General features: G+C 44.4%; 1 protein-coding gene across 13 annotated transcripts in view; it reads left to right on the forward strand.

Moving 5' to 3' along the window:
* fbxo9 (F-box protein 9) overlaps positions 1–20,021 on the forward strand; it is a 94,858-nt gene that overhangs the window by 48,565 nt on the left and 26,272 nt on the right. For all 13 annotated transcript variants that reach the window (XR_005943026.1, XM_041187869.1, XM_041187877.1 and 10 more), the window contains one exon: positions 5,826–5,956. Coding sequence is in view for 12 of the 13 variants with exons in the window: in XM_041187869.1 (XP_041043803.1) it covers positions 5,826–5,956 (131 nt within the window). In the remaining variant the exon portion in view is untranslated. The remainder of the gene's footprint in view (positions 1–5,825; positions 5,957–20,021) is intronic.

A 20,021-nucleotide genomic window follows, 5' to 3' on the forward strand; every position in this document is an offset into this window, starting at 1 on the left:
GAATAGGTGACACAATATAAACTCTTCTGTCTGGGTCGGGTGGGGACAAGGATCACAAAGTCACTTGAAGTGCAGAAAAAAATGTCCAGTTTTTGGACACTGCTAGATTTTCGGTAGCCGGATTTGAGGTACTCTACCTGTACAGTGATGACCTCTCCCAGGAAAGTGAAATCGCTCCACATAGAAGTCACTAATAGATTCAGTATACTGATCCTTATTCTCCTTCTGTCAACATTCCGAACTTCTCTACTTTCAAAAACTTTACTATCATAATAGTAAAGAGCGCACTGTGTAACTGATGATGGCAAACAACTCATAATGTGGTTTTGAGATTAGGCTTGATGTCAACAATAACATTATTTTTATTCTATCACAAGGTCAAATATAAAAAAGCAATGATGGAAGTCTTATGAAAATAAAAAATGCTAGCAATAACATAGGTTGTTTACAGGCTCTTATCCCATCAGCGATCTTTTTGTAATTGTTAGCATATCAGTGTTTTTGAAATATTCTTGATGCCACCGACACTGCTTGTTTTGCTTAGTCTTAGAAAGTAGCTCCTTTGTCTTGCTGTCATAGTTCCTACAAAGAACTAATGTCAAAAGTTAACTCATCGTTTGACTTTTGGGCTACTGACGGAGCTGCTGTATGCTTTTGGCATTGTTTGGCATTGTCTTCTATCATGATCTGTTTGCGGAGTTGATGCCTAGCTGTCAAGCTGGTTGCTTCTGAAAAAAACTTGTATTTATGCAGCATCTTTTATGACCTCAGTGTATCTGAAAGTTTTACAGCCAATGAAGGACTTTCAGAGTATTGTCCTGGTGTAAAAATGCAGCAGCAATTTTTATACAGCAAGCTCCCTGAAACAGCAATGTGACAATGAACAATTAATTTGTTTATATCAGGATGCTAATTTAGGGATAAATATTGGCCAAGACACTAGGGATAAAACCCTACTCAACATTGTTGTGGGATCTTTTGCATCTACATGAGAGGGCAGAGGGGGCATTTAACATCTCATCTAGCAGATGCCACCTTCACTGGTACTGTACTCAGTATTGCACTTGAGTGTCAGCTTTGATTTTTGCGCTTGGGTCCTAGAGTGGGACTTGAACCCAGAGCCTTCTGACTCAGAGGTGAAAAAGCTGCCAACTGAGCCACAGCTGACATATTTGCAGTCACTCAATTGTCCATTTGAAGCATAGTAAAAATTAATGTATATAAATCCTATTTCCATTTTATATTTAAAAACGGAAATATCTCAACATCAAATGGCATTGCATCCATAGGTGATGCTATGGTTTTCACCTTCTGCCTCCTTTATGATGTTACATGCCTGTCAATCAACTGAACTGAAATATGTTGAAAACTGCAGTAATTAATGTTGGTCAATAGGTGGGGATGTAACAGTACATTTTCTGCAGAAGGGTGAATATCTTGCCTTGCATATCCTATTTCCCTCTCCAACCTCCCTACCTTCTTTCCTTTCTCCATGGCCTCTCCTTCGCTGCCTGTTCTTCCCCCCTACCCCAAGAATCCCAGCTTCTCATTTCCTCCTGTCCCTCCTCGATTCTCCTCCTAGCCTTCAACCTCACTTACCCCCATCACCCTCTGCCATTTTTCTTTCCCTCCCCCACCCTGCTGCCTCTTAGCTCCCTGCACTGTCCCTGGCCTCTATTACTCCAGCACCCCCACCACCACCAGTCTCTGTTCCCTTTATCCCTTATCTGCAGCCTTTACAGTCTTTGTCCAATGATTTGCTTCTCTGTAACCCTCTTTGACTTGCATGCTGTAGCCTTCACCCACATACCAAGTCACAGGAGATTGACTAGTTAAATGGTAAAATCCATGTACAGGGTGAACCTGATAAGATTGTGTTGTTGGGACAAGATTAAATTATGATCTAAAGTCTTCTGTGATCTTATCAGCACTTACCTCTTACTGTACATAGGATGTTGTAGGATGAAACAACGCTTTGAAATTTTTGATGCTTCAAAAAGTTGTGATATTATCTAGGGTAATTTGTGTCTGATTTCAACAGTAAATACACATTTGGTACAAACACAATGTCATTCATTCCTATCCATTCTAATTTAGCGGACCTTGATATATTTATACCTGCTTTTTTGGAATTCTAGTTAGAGGCATCCTTTTTTGGTTTTGTATTTCCTCGCCCAATTGCATAATGTGTCGTATAATATTTTAAGGAGAGTAGATTTATGGGGAGCTGCTACTTATGATCCATTTTGGAGCACATCAGCCCCAAAATATTAGAGACAGGTTTTTTTTATTTGTTCATGGGATGTGGGCGTTGCTGGCAGGGCAGCATTTATTGTCTATTCCTTATTACTCTGGAGTCACATGATATTAGTGAACCAGATGGTTTTTACAACAATCATCAGATTTGGAATTCCAGACCTTTATTGAATTCAAACTTCACCATCTGCCATAGTAGGATTGGAACCCGGGTACCCGGAGCATCTGGAATTCTAGTCAATGACAATATCACTGGACAATACCACCAGAAAATGCCAGAGGACTGGCGGAATAGGGGGAGTGGCGGATGGGGGCGCAAACCAAGGCGTGATATTGGTTGATGAGAACTATACTGCCACTGCATCAACCTGGTTGGGGCAAGTGGTAGAAGATTTAGCCAGGTGGGGAGGCTTCACTTAGGGGGGAAAGGTGTCATCACCTCTCAGCTAAGTTTTGTTAAGGTGATGGAGTCAATGCAGTCATCCAAAATAAGCTTCCAGGTGGCAAGGGCCTTGTTCACAAGTGAAAGAACATTCAGGAGGGAGATGAACATTCGGTGGGTGGTGGGGGGGGGCGCGGATTTCCTCAGCCGGGAGTGCGTGCAAAAGAGCGCACAGATCCCCCTGAGGCTAAGTGCTGCCTCAGGGAGATCAGCTTCGATTTAAAACTTTTAATAAACATGTTTAAAAATTTCCCTGCCATGTCCATAAGTTTTATTGAAACCTTTTTTAAAAATTTAAACACCCTCATGAAACCTCATCCCGCCTGTGGATGAGGTTTCATGTTTTTCCCGAAGCCCAGCAAGGCTCCCGGCATGCCCGCCAATCTTAAGGTTGGACGGGCAGGTCCATTAACAACCTTAATTAGTTTTTCAATGGCATCAATAGCTGTTGATAGGTTAGATGACTCGGCTGCGCCCCTGCCGACCTGAAAATGGAAATGACGCAGAGTAACGTCAGAAGTTCCACCCAACATCATCACTCGTCATTTTACGTGTCGGCAAGTGGGCCCTGCCCCTGCTCGCCAACCGGAAGATCCTGCCCCGTGTGCCAAGGTTCTGCCCATGCCCCTTTGTTACATTCTGCTCTGACCCTTTTGACTCACTGCACCTCCTAATTTGGTGTCGTCTTCAAACTTGGAAATGGACACTCTTCTTTCATCCAAGCCATTGATATATGTAGTAATGTGCTAAGGCCCCAGTACCAAATACAACCCATATCACCAGATAGGTATTTTGAACCCCATAGAATAATCTTGAATGTTTTGAAACACAAAATATTTTATCATTCAAGGTAGAGGCAAATGTAAGAGTAATTCTCTCTCCAAATCCTGCTCCACTGTAGTACACTTTTTCTCTCTCAATGGTACCTAGCAGGAGTTACCTTGTCTGATCATATCTGTTCTTTTTCCTATTTTTGTTGGATTTCACCTTAACAATGCATTGGGTCCAATAACTCTGCAAACTTAGTGTTGGTGTAAGTCTGAACACTACACCAGCAATAAATTGTCAGCATAAATCAAAGGTGAGTGCCTGATCTGATTCTAAAGCAAAGCTGGGTGAGATTCCCTGGCAAAGTGGCCTCATGCTGTTTGGTTGCACACAATAAATCCAGCACAAATCCATTTGTGTCAAGCCTACTTTTCAAAGTGCTCAGCAAGTGCTTTAGATCTCTTGAACACTTGTAAACTTTAAAGCAAAGGAAAAATATTTCAGGTTTTCAGAATCCACATTAAAAGCAAAATTTTGTCAACATTTACATGTAAGGCAACGTCGAGGAGCGAGAAAGAGTTAACATTTCAGGACCATGGGGTTTCATAAGAACTTGCCTGACTTTAATTTATAGGTTTAAAGAGCAGGATTCTGCATCCCACCCCACCTTTTTTTAATTCCTTCTCATGATATGGGGGTCTCTGACATTTATTGTTCATGCCTAGTTGTCCTGAAGTTGTAGTGGTAGACCTTCTTGAAGTGAATTGATGCAACTGAATGGTTTACAAAGCTATTTCACAAGGGTCAACCACATTGGTGTGGGATAAACAGACCAGACCAGGTAGGGAAGGCTGGTTTCCTTCCCTAAAGGGTATCCCCTCACTAGTCATTTAAATGTCTAACATTGGGAAATGGCTCTGCTGATTTAGACATGTGAACAGGAGTTAAAGTTCCAGCCAGGCAGGAGCCATGCAGTGTAAACAAAGTCTGATTGGCTGGTAGCTGAACTGCAGATACTAGTCTCACACAAACTAGTAATGGTAAATATTACAAATACCAAAGAGATGTATATGGAATCATACTTGTCCAGTAATAATTCTAAGGACAGGGGAGGAGAGAGACCTGTGTCTTTAGATATTCAACGACGTCTACAATAAAAAAGAAAATTAATGTGTAAAATGTTAAGGAGTGATTTTTTTGCTACTGCATCTGATTTTATGCCAAATATATATAGCTCTGAAACTGCAAAGTATGTGTTTTAATATTCCTATACTTAGCTGATATTTTAATGTTGCAAATTGTACATTTGGAATTTTAATGTTTTAATGCTCTTGAATTACAATGCTTTTCCAGAATGAAAATCAGTTCTCCTTTGTGTGTAAAATCAGTGTTTTTTTTATAATTAACATACAAAAGAAGCGAAAATATATTACTCTTTATATTTAAATAAAGAGAAAAATTATAATACAGATATTCAGATCCCTCTTGTTATCTGAATCTTTACAGCTTAAAGCTAAGGTGCCCTACAGTTGCATATTAACTAATTCTTTTGATGACATTTAAAGCTAAAGAAGCTGACTTCTATCTTCTCTTTTAGGAAGTTTAACAACTTTGCTTATCTTTACTGTGGATTTTTAACATTAATGATCCACATTTTTAGTAGTCATTGGTATGTACATTTCACCATACCCCTAAAGGCATAATTGACTCTAGCCCAGCGGCCCAGCAGCAAGTGAAAACTACTGTAGTTGATTGGCAAAAGGTTGGGTGAGGGCATAGCAGTTTTTTTTTATTGCCTTTCAGTGTCATGAGGGGAAATTCCCCCTTTTTTTTGTGTTTTGGTCTGGTGAATAATTGCAGGACACTAACTGAAGTTTCGCTTACAATAAGCAATTAAGCTGTTGTTGTCTGGTACCTGTAAGACATATTTTTGAATTTGTTTTTAAATAGTTTAGCGCAAAGTTAGAGGCCTCTGAAGGCTTAACCTGAAATTGATGCAATCCAATTCCGGAGATTTATGGGAACCTTCAAAGTTAAATAATCTTTCAAGCAGATGAAAGCTATTTTGGAAAAAATTGTTCAACTTCCCATCCATCCCAACATATTCTCAATTAGACTACTGTACCTTTATATAGTGTGTGTCTTGAATGTTCATAATGAGAAATGGTAATGGAAAGTAATACCAGCAGCAATAATTGTAGTTGGATTTATGCCGGTTATTGATATATGGGAATTTACAATTCGGTAGCTTTCTGTGCAGTAAAATTGTATGCATCATTAAATTTTTTCATAGTACAAATGAATTTGCATTATAATTATTTACAGATAGTAATTCCTGTGTTGCTTACTTCTTTTGCAGCAAAGAAGATATGGGGAAAACCAAGGAAATAACTGATCTGTTGCCATACTTTCAACAGCAGCTCACCTTACAGGACTCTTTACACAAAATATGTCAACCTGAGTTTGGGGTGAATCAGACGCACATATCAGGTACACTGTTCATTGGGATTGCGATGAAACAACACTGCAAGCGCATCTCTCGTGAATTAGTATTAGAAAATTGTAATATTTTTACAGTATAACTTGATTCCATCACAGGGGTATCGAAGCCACATTTGTTACTCAGAAGTGGTATGTTTGAAGTATTACATAATTTTAAATTTGTATACCACAGAATCAGAATCACAGTGCAGATGAGGCCCTTCGGCCCATCGAGTCTGCACCGACATGTGAGAAACACCTGACCTACTTACCTAATCCCATTTACCAGCACTTGGCCCATAGCCTTGAATGTTATGACGTGCCAAGTGCTTATCCAGGTACTTTTTAAAGGATGTGAGGCAACCTGCCTCCACCATCCTCCCAGGCAGTGCATTCCAGACTGTCACCACCCTCTGGGTAAAAAAGTTGTTCCTCACATCTCCCCTAAACCTTCTGCTCATCACCTTGAATTTACTCCCTCTTGTGACTGACCCTTCAACTAGGGGAACAGCTGCTCCCTATCCACCCTGTCCATGCCCTTCATAATCTTGAACACCTCAATCAGGTCACCCCTCAGTCTTCTCTGCACCAATGAAAACAACCCAACTCTATCCAACCTCTCTTCATAACTTAAATGTTTCATCCCAGGCAACATCCTGTTGAATCTCCTCTGCACCCCCTCCAGTGCAATCACATCCTTCCTATAATGTGGCGACCAGAACTGCACACACTACTCCAGCTGTGGCCTCACCAAGGTGCTATATAACTCCAACATGACCTCCCTACTTTTGTAATCTATGCCTCGATTGATAAAGGCAAGTGCCCCATATGCCTTTTTCACTACCCACCAACATACCCCTCCGCCTTCAGAGATCTATGGACACACACGCCAAGGTCCCTTTGTTCCTCAGAACTTCCTAGTGTCATGCCGTTCATTGAATACTTCCTTGTCAAATTACTCCTTCCAAAGTGTATGTCCTCACACTTTTCAGGGTTAAATTCCATCTGCCACTTATCTGCCCATTTGACCATCCCATCTATATCTCCCTGTAGCCCAAGACACTCAACCTCACTGTTAACCACCCAGCCAATCTTTGTGTCATCCGTAAACTTACTAATCCTACCCCCCACATTGTCATCTATGTCATTTATATAAATGACAAATAATAGGGGACCGAGCGCAGATCCCTGTGGTACGTCACTGGACACTGGCTTCCAGTCACTAAAGCATCCTTCTGTCATCACTCTCTGCCTCCTACAACTAAGCCAATTTTGAATCCACCTTATCAAATTACCCTGTATCCCATGTGCGTTTGCCTTCTTTATAAGACTCCCATGTGGGACCTTGTCAAGGGCTTTGCCGAAATCCATATAAACTACATCAACTGCACCATCCTCATCTACACACCTGGTCACCTCCTCAAAAAATTCAATCAGATTTGTTAGGCATGACCTCTCTCTGACATGCTGACTATCCCTGATCAAACCTTGTCTCTCCAAGTGGAGATAGATCCTCTCCTTCAGAATTTTCTCCAATAGTTTCCCTACCACTGATGTGAGACTCATTAGCCTGTAGTTCCCTGGCTTATCTCTACAATCCTTCTTAAATAGCGGAACCACATTAGCTGTTCTCCAGTCCCCTGGCACCTCCCCCATGGCCAGAGAGGAATTAAAAATTTGGGTCAGAGCCCCTGCAATCTCCTCCCTTGCCTCCCTCAGCAGTCTGGGACACAAATCATCCAGACCTGGAGATTTGTCCACCTTTAAGCCTGCCAACACCTCTAATACCTTGTCACTCCCAATATCAATTTGCTTAAGAACCTCGCAGTCTCTCTCCCCGAGTGCGATACCTTCATCCTCATTCTCTTGGGTGAAGACAGACGTGAAGCATTCATTCAACACTCTAGCGATGTCCTCTGGCTCCACCCATAGATTGCCCCCTTGGTCCCTTATGGGCCCTACTTTTTCCCTGGTTATTCTCATCCCATTGATATACTTATAGAATAGCTTGGGATTGTCCCTAATTTTACCAGCCAGAGCTTTCTCATATCCCCTCTTTGCTTTCCTAATTGTTTTCTTGCTTTCTTAAGCTCCACCCTGCACTGTCTATACTCCACTAATGACTCTGCTGACTTGCCTTCCTTGTACCTGCTAAAAGCCTCTCTTTTCCTTCTCATCGTAACCTGAATATCTCTGGTCATCCATGGTTCTCTGGGCTTGTTACTCCTTCCTATCACCCTAGAGGGAACATGTTGAGCCTGTACCCTCCCCATTTCCTTTTTGAACACCCCCCACTGTTCCTCTGTAGATTTCCCCACAAGTAACTGTTCCCAGTCTACCTTGGCCAGATCCTGCCTTATTTTACTAAAATCCACTCTCCCCCAATCCAAAACATTTTTTTGCAACTTGTCGATTTCTTTCTCCATAACAAACTTAAACTGTACCATGTTGTGGTCGCTGTCACTAAAATGCTCGCCCACCTCAGCCACCTGTCCGGCTTCATTCCCCAGAATTAGGTCCAGCAATGCACCGTCCCTTGTTGGACTCTCTACCTATTGACCTAAAAAGTTCTCCTGTACACATTTCAAGAAATCCACTCCATCTAAGCCCTTAGCACTATGCCTATCCCAATTAATTTTGGGAAAGTTGAAATCACCTAATATAATTACCCTATTGTTATTGTTTTTACACACCTCCACAAGTTGTGCACATATTTGCTTCTCAATTTCCCACTGACTATCTGGGGGTCTATAATAAACACCTAATAATGTGGTTTCCCCTTTTTTATTCCTAAGCTCTACCCACAAAGCTTCATTCAATGCCCCCTCCAAGATATCATCTCTTCTTACTGCAGTAACGGACTCCTTAACTAATACTGCAACGCCTTCTCCTCTTTTACCCCCTCCCCTGTCTTGGCTGAAGATTCTATATCCTGAAATGTTAAGCTGCCAATCCTGCCCTTCCCTCAACCATGTCTCAGTGATGGCTACTATATCACAATTCCACATGTCAATCCTCACCCTTAATGCATCCGTTTTACCTGTAATACTCCTGGCATTAAAGTAGATGTCATCCACCCTTGCCTTACTCCCTTGAAGCCTATTGCAGCTGTATTCCCTCTGACTTGATTGTTTTACTGTATTATGACGTGTCCCTATTCTGCTAACATTCTGTGTCCCCTCCCCCTGCCAAATTGGTTTAAACTCCTCCCAACAACACTAGCAAACCCGCCCGCAAGGATGTTAGTCCCCCTCTGGTTCAGATGTAGACTGTCCCGCTTGTACAAGTCCCACCTTCCCCAGAAACGGTCCCAGTGATCCAGGAATCTAAAACCCTTCCTCCTGCACCAACCCTTAAGCCACGTATTCATCTGTGCTATGCTCCTATTCTGAGCTCGCTAGCACGTGGCACTGGGAGTAATCCAGAGATTACAACCCGAGAGATCTTGCTTTTTAGTCTACTGCCTAACTCCCTGAATTCTTGATGCAAGACCTCATCCCTCTTTCTACCTACATCATCTGTACCATGACCTCTGCCTTATCACCCTCCTCCTTCAGGATGCCCTGCAGCCGTTCAGTGACATCCCAGACTCTGGTACCAAGGAGGCAACATAACATCCTGGAGTCACGTTGACGGCCACAGTAGCGCCTATTTGTTGCCTTGACAATAGAATCCCCTATTACTATTGCTCTTCCTCCCTTCCTCCTCTCCTGTCCAGACAGGCTGCTTATGGTGCCAGAGGTTTGGCTCTGTCCGCACTCCCTGGAGGAACCAGCGTCCTAATCAGCCTCCAAAATGGAATACCAATTTGCGAGCAGGACCCCAGGGGACTTCTGAACTACCTGCCTGTTTCTCTTGGACTGCCTGGTGATCACCCATTCCCTTCCTTCCTCAAGTCCCTTCATCTGCAGTGTGACCACCTCCTACGGTATACATTAGAATTTGCTTAAATATATTTCTGAAGCATATTTTGTGTATCAAAAGTGTTCTGCGTTTTTAGTCACTTATGGCAGAAAATATATTTAACAATAGAAAAGTCCCCAGAGGATAATTTTTTCTTGCAGCATCAAATAATTCTGAGAGCATAATCATTTCATGTTGAACCTTCAGTCTGACTGATCTGTACCATGTTTTTTTTCTGAACTTAGAAGTAATGTAATATTTGTCCTAGCATACAAGCTAATTAATGGCTACTTGATTTCCTTGCACAGCATTTTTGAATTCTGGCTTGTCTGTACATTGAACAGCAACGTTCCTTTTTTATCCATTTATTATTTCAAAAATGCTGTAACAACTATTGCAGAAATTAATGCAAGTAAAGATTATAGGATGGACTTATAGTTAATTATACATTTGATTATTTTACAAGTTAATACATGTAAGTGGGAGTTGTTTTCTTTTTCATTGAAGGATCTGTGCATGAACCAGGCAAGTCGATGAATTAAAACTCTTGTTTACTATCTATAGAATTACTTTAGGCAGTTTCAACCCAGCTTGCAATGGATGTGGGTTCACTATACAAAACCTCTTGGAAACCTTAAAATTGATGTCAAGTGTTGAAGAAGTTATTCCAGTGCAATCATGTCAGGTCTTCTGAGGATTGGCAATGAGCACGTTGTTGAGATGCCATAAAAGGACAATTGATCAGCATCTGACCATGCAATACCTCACCTGTTAGTGTTTTGGTGCTTTGTTTGATAACTGCAACATTTTCTGATAAATCGAGGCTTTTTTAAATGGTTCAAGCAGATTTCCATTTAAGTTGCATTTTTGTAACATTTCGGTGTTTGGAGCTTCACTGACACCTCTCCCTCTTGTAATTTAACACTAGCACATATTATGTCATGGTAATGCAAATACAGACATTGCGTATCTTGTATTGTTAAAGAAATGCTTAAATTAAGTTTTCATATGGCCATCTAGTATATGTTTCACAAAATAACTTTTCAAACTCTACCAGTGGAAAATGTTAGATAATGCAGATTTAAGCTCAGGTTCTTGCCATGAAAGTGCAAGAAATGCTGAGGTGACTTCACTCACTCCTTGTTTTTTTCAAAGATAACTGATGGTACGTAAATTCTGTCACTTTAGGCTTGGTCTGTCATTCTTCATTTTTAAATTTCCACACCCATGACTGACACCAGTACCTTAATATCCATGGGGAAAGTCATGAACGAGGCAGTCAACCTTTGTGATGACAATCTTACGTCTATGATGTCTTTCACACGATTCTGCAACAATCATGTTATATGTAAGCTGGACTATTCAATAGGTGTGTGCATCAAAACCAGTTAAACGTTCATCAGTCCTGCTCTCTGCTACATGTTTAGCTTTAGCAAAGTTTGGCAATTTTGTTTGTTTGATAATAAGTAATCACTTTGTCCATGTTATTGATCATTTTTAAAAATTTGTAACTTTAAAATGCCACATTTGTCTAGGTTTTTAGTCCACAATAGATATGACTGTCTTCAATCCTTATGAGAGGCTTTAGAAACAAAGATACTATTACAAGATCTCTAGCTAAACCTGCTTCATCAGTGATCTCTTGTGTAGTCTGATCGAGCACATTAGACAAAACCTCTGCTTTAGATCTGTGCTGGTGTTCCCAGGAACAAATGTTTTTTTCTTCTGAGCTGCAGCCATCCCCCTGAACTAACAGTGATGATAGCTCTCTTGGCATGTCAAAAGGCTTGCGTTTCGAATTACAGAGTTGACTCTGATCCCTTTTAAAGTTTGGTCCTGAGCAAGTCACTACATCATTGGACAGACAAGATCGTCGTATTCTGGTGTGTAAACAGCCAAGGCAGGAATCAGCTTGATTGCACGTAAACTTTTCATCAACAGGATGGAAATTCTGAAACACATATGTGATGATGGTCAGTTCATCTGAGTTGAACCACAGTATGCCCTCAAGAGTGAATGGACCGTTCATAGGCAGTCCAGGACATTTTTGTGAGACTCATCAATAGATCTTTTCACATCACCGATCACTGTGTCAGCTGAATTTCATTGCTAGCAGTCTCTAATTTGAGTCAGAAGGTGTGATTCCAAGTCCTACTCTAGGAATCGAGGACATATTCCGACACATCTCGGTTGTATTATGGTGAGGCAACATCATAGCCTTTGTCTACCAGTTGAGATGTTAGACCACGACCATGCCTGCTTGCGCAGTAGATATTCAAAGTCCTAAAGTTGTGCACAAAGAAGTTCCCCCAACAAATAACACTAATTAAATTCACTGGTCAACTAACCATTGATGGGACCTTTCTATCTGCAAAACAGCATCAATATTCACCAATAGAGGAACAGTCACAACATTTCCAAACTTACAATGAATTGTGAAGCATTTGTGAATACTTCTGAGATGTGTCAAAGCACTATAAATGAAAACTCGCTCTTCCTTTCTTAGCTCTTCCTTCTGATGAAGGATTTTGGATAAATCTTACTTTGAAAGGAGATCTTCCTTGTTGCACTCCTTCCCTGCCTTTGGTCTCCATAATACACAGAAAATCAGAGCAAAGCAGACAGTGGTGATTCCAGTAGCACCATACTGGACTTGGAAACGATGGTTCTCTGCCATGCTGAAGTTGAACACTGCCTGCCTGATATTACTGCCACTCGGGAGAGAACTCCCCCCCACAACTACTTGGTTAGGTTATATATTCAGAAATCAGATAGCTACTTGAAGTTTTTAGAGTAAGATCTTCCTTTGATTGTTATAGACATCCCACACGTCTCTGCAGCCAAAAGTTGCCATAGTGCTTATTGGAGTATATCGCTGACTGCTACCAATTTCTGACAGGAAGTAACTCAAGTTAAAGGTCCATAAATTTAATTCATCATTACTTCATAATTATTCTTCAGACAAATATCCATCAAAACTAGCCTTATGCTTTCAAGATGTATTACCATTTTTGCTTTGCTATTGTGGATGATGCAAACTTTAATAGGTCCATCTTAGCCACTGAACTTTTTGCTCCTCTACATGGAGAGCCACATGCCAATGGCAGGTGGTAAGAGCGGAAGAGTTTCCTGGTGGAAAGAACTTTGGAGCCTCAATCATCATTATCCATATCTCCAAACTACAACATGCATGTAAAAGTGCAAGCTGCCACAGCAACATGGGCTCCCTGATGTGTAACACGCCACCACCACCACCACATGGGGATCACGTCTTTCTCTGGATGTCACTACCTACTTAGTCTGCAACAATGCATGGAGAATACATAGGGCTGAATTTTCTGGCTGGCACGGTGCAGAGCGGGCACAGGTGGACATGGACCTGCCCATGACCGGGTCAGCACTGCCATTTTACGGGGGCAACTTAAGGCCCGCCCAGCATATTTCACAACTCCTGTGAATAGCAAGAGTGGGCGGCACGCTCAGCCCGCCAGGTCCAATGGAGACCCTGAATAAAGGAAGGCCTGGCAGCCTTGGAAAGGCTGCTTGCAATGGCTGGGCAAAGGGTTCTGCAGAGGGGCAATGGAGGTGACGCAAGTCCAGAGGGTAGGCCATCAGGGCAGGCCAAGCCAGAGGGTAGGGCAGGGGCGCCAGTGTGCCCCTCATTTTTCCGATGACTGCCTTGCTGCCCTCCTCGAGGAGCTGCAGCACGATGGGAGGTGCTGGCTCCTCAGGATGGGAGGAGGAGGCCCCCGCAACGTGATGCAACGCACCTGGATCCAGTGTCACAAGCACTTCAACGACTTGTTGGGCTCTGGAAGGGTGAGGACAATGTTGGCATTGGTCACTTAACCCAGCAGGTCAGCTTTCCCCGCTGCTGCACAACCCACCCACCACCACCACCACCCCCCCCCCCCCCCCCCCCCCCCCCCCCCAGCCGCCCCGCCCAAGTCTGAGTGTAGTGACTGCATTGAATCATTGACAGCTTGTGTCCTTTGCTGGGTGGGCCAGCAAATATTACCCATGCCAAGGTCAGCCTGAGAGAGTGGTGAAGAGATGGGCCCTGTGCCTGCAGCATGTGGTACACTGAGACCCACATGACTGTTTTGGGGGCAACCTGGAGGAGCTGCACCTAGGTGCTGTGCTTGAACTGCAGAACACGTCCAAGACAGGGTGACATGCTGGGAGGGGAGCTTCAAGGTCAGGGTGACAAGCTGGGAGGGGAGCTTCAAGATGGCGTGGCAACGAACCATCTGCCCTCTGCGCTCCACGTGCTTGCACCTCCTTGCTATGGAAGGATATACCGTGTGGTGCCTAATGTGATGTAGGCAGCATGTGGCCAAGGGGGAGGTGGGGGTGGGGGGAACAGGCCTAGCACCTTTGTGTGAGTGTTTGGCAGCAGCTGGGTGAGGAGGCACTGGAGCCCTGATATGTCCCATTCTGGTTGGGGTGGGCAGTGCGTGAAGAGATTCCATGTACAATTTGCACAAACCAATGCTCGTCTCTCATTTTCAAGAGAAGAATGTTCATAATGCTCCAGAGCGTGTGAGAACTGGCAGTGGCTAGGCACAGTTAGCCATTCTCAGCTGGTTTGAGCAGGGGGCCCTGGATTTGAAGACGCCATGCGCCCAAGCCCACTGGGGTCAGTGAGGCTGGGGTACCATGGCCAGGTATGTATGGCTAGCAGTGAGGTCAGCATTGTTCTCCCAACAGCCAAAGCAGTGCTGAATGTTAAGTGATTTAGTTTTGCAACATGGCTTGACCATTGCTTATGGAAAGATGAGCGCGTAATGATCTGGGGGACAGGGGGTGCACTTTGTCATTGTCCCAATGTTAACTGATCCAATGTTCTTGTTCTTCCTTTCAGCATTAGTGGAGCAGGGCCAGGAGGAGGAGCAGCAGAGGCCCCCTCTTACACCTGAGGACCCTGAAGTCTCACCAGCGTCACACCATCTGTGCCAGGCAGGCACCAGCGCAGATACCTGTACCCCGGTGGGAGTTAGAACATCGGCTAGTGTCCCGGGGCACAGCGGTGAGGGCACTTCACAGTCGTTGGAGGAGCTGGCAGAGACAGTGTGTCCATGGCGCCAGCAGTCGGAGGACTGCAGGGGACCAGGCACATGCTCAGTCGGTGCCTGATAATGTGCCTCTGGAGTCGCACGTGACACAGCAGGGGCAGGAAATGCAGCTGGGTGTGCAGGAGCATCTGGGGAAGATACATGAGGCTACACTTGGCTTGGTCTCCATGGTGGAGGAGCCTACATGGACGTTCGCCAAAGCAATGAGCCACATGTCCGAGTGCCATGCGCCCTCCATGGAGACAGTGGCAACTCTCATGGAGAGGCTCCTCCAGGAGATCCATCAGGGATGTGCTCTCACCAGCAAGCCCTCACATTGGCATTGACCTCAGCTGGTCAGTGCCAGTGTGGGAGATGGTCTGGGCACCGTTTCCCAGCTTGGTGCCCGTCCATCCACGGTGAGCAGGGAGGTCCGAACCAACCTCACATCGGCGCAGCAGCTGCCTGTCATCTCTGCGGGCATCTCCCAGGGCACTCCAGATGAGGGCAGCAGCTCCTCTGCCCCCTCCCAGTGACCGTAGCATCCAGTGAGGCTGCGACGACTGGGGAGATGCCAGTTGTGGAACTGGCAGATCCCTCCCAGGCGGGGCCAGCACAGCCTCCACGGGCCAGAGGATGACCGCCAAGGCCATCAGGACAGCAGAGTCAGCAGGCTGTCTCAGATGCCACTCCCAGTGATGGGGCAGGACCAAGGCGTAGCACCCGGAAACATAAACATAAGGCACCTTAGGCACACCATGGGTTTATCACTGGTGCTTTTGTGTTGGCCTGAGATGAGGTCTTTATGATTTGCTTTGAATTGGAACACCATTGTAATTTTTTTGGCTTAAGTTTCTTTACTTGTGATATTAAATTCAGACATGTGACCATGGCTGAGGGTGCCTCTTTTCTTCTGCACATGCATGGTTTCCAAAAATGTTATGAGTGCTTTGTGGATGTTCAGCTTTATTAACAAGGCCCTTAGTTACTGTTCCTAACTTGGCAGATTTGGCACTTGGGTATTGATCATGGAGCCTCCTGCCCAGGCTTGTCCTGGAGATTCATCTATGGTATGCTAGCTGAAGGATCACTGGATTAAAGCCTCCCTGGTGTCCCTGTCTCCCTGCAGTATGCCCTGTCAGCGTCTACTTCCTCAGCATTTCCCTGTGCATGCTCATCCTCGGACTCACTGCTGGGCTCGTTGTGTGCAGATGCAGCCACTGCGCCGACGTCTTCATTGTCCATTGCATTCCCCCTTTCCAGCGCAAAATTGTGGAGAGCGTAACATACAACCACTATCAGCAACACACGATCTGGGGGGTACTGGAGTGCGCCACCTGAGCAGTCCAGGCATCTGAAGCACATTTTGAGAAAACCAATGGTTCTCTCCACCACAGCCCTTGTGGAGGTGTGGCTCCTATTGTACTGCTGCTCAGCCTCTGTTCTTGGATGGCAGAGAGGCGTCATGAGCCACCTTTTGAGTGGATAGCCCTTGTCACCCAGCAGCTATTCATCAAGCCAGGCTGGAGCACTGAAGAGCCCCGGCACCTGGGAGTGTCTGAGGATGTAGGCATCATGGGAGCTGCCTGAGAACCTTGCACAGACTTGTAGAATCAGCGTCCTGTGATCACACACTATCTGCACGTTCATGGAGTAGAAGCCCTTCCTGTTGACGAAGGCACCGGGCTCACCTGCTGGCCCTTGATGTCCACATGTGTGCAGTCTATTGCACCCTGGACACGGGGGAAGAGAGCAATGGCCGTGAAGCCTCTGGCTCGCTGTGCCTGGCTTGCCAGGTCCCAACGAAAGTGGATGAAGGTCAATGCATGCCTAAACAGAGCGTCTGTAACCTGCTTGACACAAGTGTGGACAGCTGTTTGGGAGACACCGCAAAGATCACCCACCGACCCCTGAAAGGAGCCAGAGGCGTAGAAGGTGAGGGCAGCTGTGACTTTCAGAGCCACTGGCATGGGGTGTCCACCCACACAGTTAGCGGAGATCTCAGGCCCTAACATCTGACAGATATGGTTGACTGTCTCCCTTGAGAGACAGAGCCTCCTTTGACACTGCACTTAAGACATATTGAGGTTGCTGCTTCACCACCTGTATACCCTGGCAGCAGGATAGTGGCATCTTCTGTGGCCCCTTCTACCTTGGACTGCCTCTTGGCCCTGCATCTCTTGTGTCTGCGCCTGTCCTCCCAAAGGTGGCTCCCCTGGAGGCTGAATGTGCACTCCTGCCCTCCTCCCCCTTCTAGCCTTCTCTTCCTCCTCAGAGGAGGTGCCTCCAGTGGAAAGTTCCGCTTCCATTCCTAGGCTAAGGGAAGGCTTCCTGAAACTTGCAGGCCCAAAAAAGATTCTTCACTTTTGAGTGCTGACCTGAAGGTTAAGAGTCCAGACAAAGCAGCTGGTATGCATTTTGAAGTATTGCAGATCACACAGTCAAGTTTCAATAACTTTGAAAAATCAATACTTGAGAGAACACACCCACAACCCCAGTGAACCCTCATATCCCACCCGTGGATGAGGTTCATACAAATGTGTCCTACCTGCCAGCCCATTGTGCCTGTGCACCGACCCGAAGATTGCGCAGGCACCAAAAAATCGGCGTCGATTGGTGAGTTGAGTTAAGTGGCCCGTTAATTAATGGCGGACGCACAGCGGATATCATCGAGCACCCACCCAAAGAAATATCGCGATGGTGCAGGGTGACGTCGGAAGCTCGCCTGACATCACCATGCGTAATTTTACGTGTGGACATGCGGGGCCCGTCCCCACACGCCAACAGGAAAACCCTGCCCATAGAATTGCAACAAAAGATAATTATTACCTTCGTCCTTCCAAGTGAAAAATATATGTCACTCAGTGTTTCCATTCATCCATCCCCACTAAGGATCCTTTCCATTTCACGAAGGACATATTTTTCTGAGTCCAATCTGATGCTTATTTTTTTTTTAATATTCATTCATGGGATGCAGGTATCGCTGATTAGGCCAGCATTTATTGCCCATCCCTAATTGCCCTTGAGAAGGTGGTGGTGAGCTGCCGCCTTGAACCACTGCAGTCCCTGTGGTGTTGGTATACCCAGTGTTGTTAGGGAGGGAGTTCCAGGATTTTGACCCAGTGACAGTGAAGGAATGACAAAATATTTCCAAATCAGGATGGTGAGTGACTTGGAGGGGAACTTCCAGCTGGTGGTGTTCCCATGTATCTGCTGCTCTTGCCCTTCTAGATGGTAGTGGTCATGGGTTTGGAAGGTGCCGTCTAAGGAGGCTTGGTGAGTTCCTGTATTGCGTCTTGTAAATGAAACACACTGCTGCCATTGTGTGCCAGTGGTGAAGGGAGTGAATGTTTGTGGATGGGATATTAATCAAACAGGCTGCTTTGGCCTGGATGGTGTCAAGCTTCTTGAGTGTTGTTGGAGCTGCACTCATCCAGGCAAGTGGAGAGTTTTCCAATTCACTCCTGGACTTGTGTCTTGTAGTTGGTGGACAGGCTTTGGGGAGTTAGGCGGTGAGTTATATGTTGGGAGAGGACAAAAGATTTGTGCAATATTCCCAGTGTCATAGCATTAAAAGTTGTAAAGGGTTCTGGGGGTAGGGTGCAGGGGATGGGGAGGGTGATCTCTTCCTTGATTCTCCCCAGTGAACAATGCTGGTGCCAGCTTGCTGTAATAGATACCTTTTAATTTAACGAATAAAGTCTACTTCAAAGATAGATCTTCCTTTTATAGCTCAGTAATTCATAATGAAGCTAAATAGTTTTAGTGTAAAAATGAAGCATTTAAGAACTGGCTTTCACTATAAAATTTGCATATTTCCCCTAAGCTGGTCTTAACCTTTCTTGTCCTTAATATGTTGCAACATCATTGTTTAGTGTTTTTGACATAATTCAAACATAACTTTCCAGATAGAAACCTGATATATTTAGAGTAATAAGAGATTTAGAGGTACCAACTGCTTGCATTAATATGATAACATCATTGTTTATTTTATCAACATTGAACTAGGAATTATTTCAAAAGCTAGACTAACCTGAATTTCATGACGACATTTAGATCTTTGACAAGATTAATTTGACAGGTTCAATCAAGCATGTGGTGTGACTGACTATATAGACTAACAGCTGGTGCCATCTTCTGCTATAGTTTTGGCTAGATTACATTTTTGAGAAAGCACAGAGTATGAGCAAATTACTTAACTAAAAGAGGCAGTGTAGTTCCCTTATTACATTTTGTAAGAGCATGTTCAAACCACAGGAAATGTACTTCTGGAATCCTTTAGCATAGGTTTTGATTTGGCTCTTGACTCCAAAGAGAAGCCGCATCTTGTTTCTGTTTCGCCATGTCATCAGTACACAGAGGGTTCTTACGGGATCCGTGTCAGAATTAAAAAATTGTGCACTGACTGGGGCAAGGAGGTTTTACAACTTGTAGATATTGCTGCCATGAATAACGTTATGTTGGTGTATTGAGCAATTAATGAGTAGTGCACGTTTTCTTCTCATTTCCTCTGATTTTTAAGAAATGTGCTTGGATATGGTTGAAGGTAAGAAAGACTTTTGGCCCATCAGATGTGGAGTTATAGAACCCTTCCTGCCTCTTCCTAGCAACGAGTCGTATTTTGAATGTGCCTTCACTTTATTACTTTGCCTGGCATAAGAACACAAGAAATAGGATCAAGAGTAGATTATATGGCCCATTGAACCTGCCCCACCTTTAGTTACGATAATGGCTGATCTTGGGCTTCAACTCCATTTTCCCATCCACTCCCCATATCCCTTAAATTCCCTGACAGACCAAAACTCTGTTTATCCCAGCCTTAAATATATTCAACAATGGAGCATCAACAACCCTCTGTGGTAGGGAATTCCAGAGATTCGCAACCCTTTGAGTAAAGTAATTTCTCCTTATCTCAGTCCTAAATGATCGGCCCCTTATCCTGACATTGTGCCTCCATGTTTTAGGCTCCGCCACCAGTGGAAAAACCTTCTCAGCATCTATCCTATCCAAACCCCTTCAGAATTTTAGAACAAAAACAAAAATACCTGGAAAAATTCAGCATGTCTGACAGCATCTGCAGAGAGGAACACAGATAACGTTTTGAGTCTGAATGACTC

Source organism: Carcharodon carcharias, chromosome 5 (genome assembly GCF_017639515.1).
Source record: "Carcharodon carcharias isolate sCarCar2 chromosome 5, sCarCar2.pri, whole genome shotgun sequence".
Classification (NCBI taxonomy): Eukaryota; Metazoa; Chordata; class Chondrichthyes; order Lamniformes; family Lamnidae; genus Carcharodon; species Carcharodon carcharias.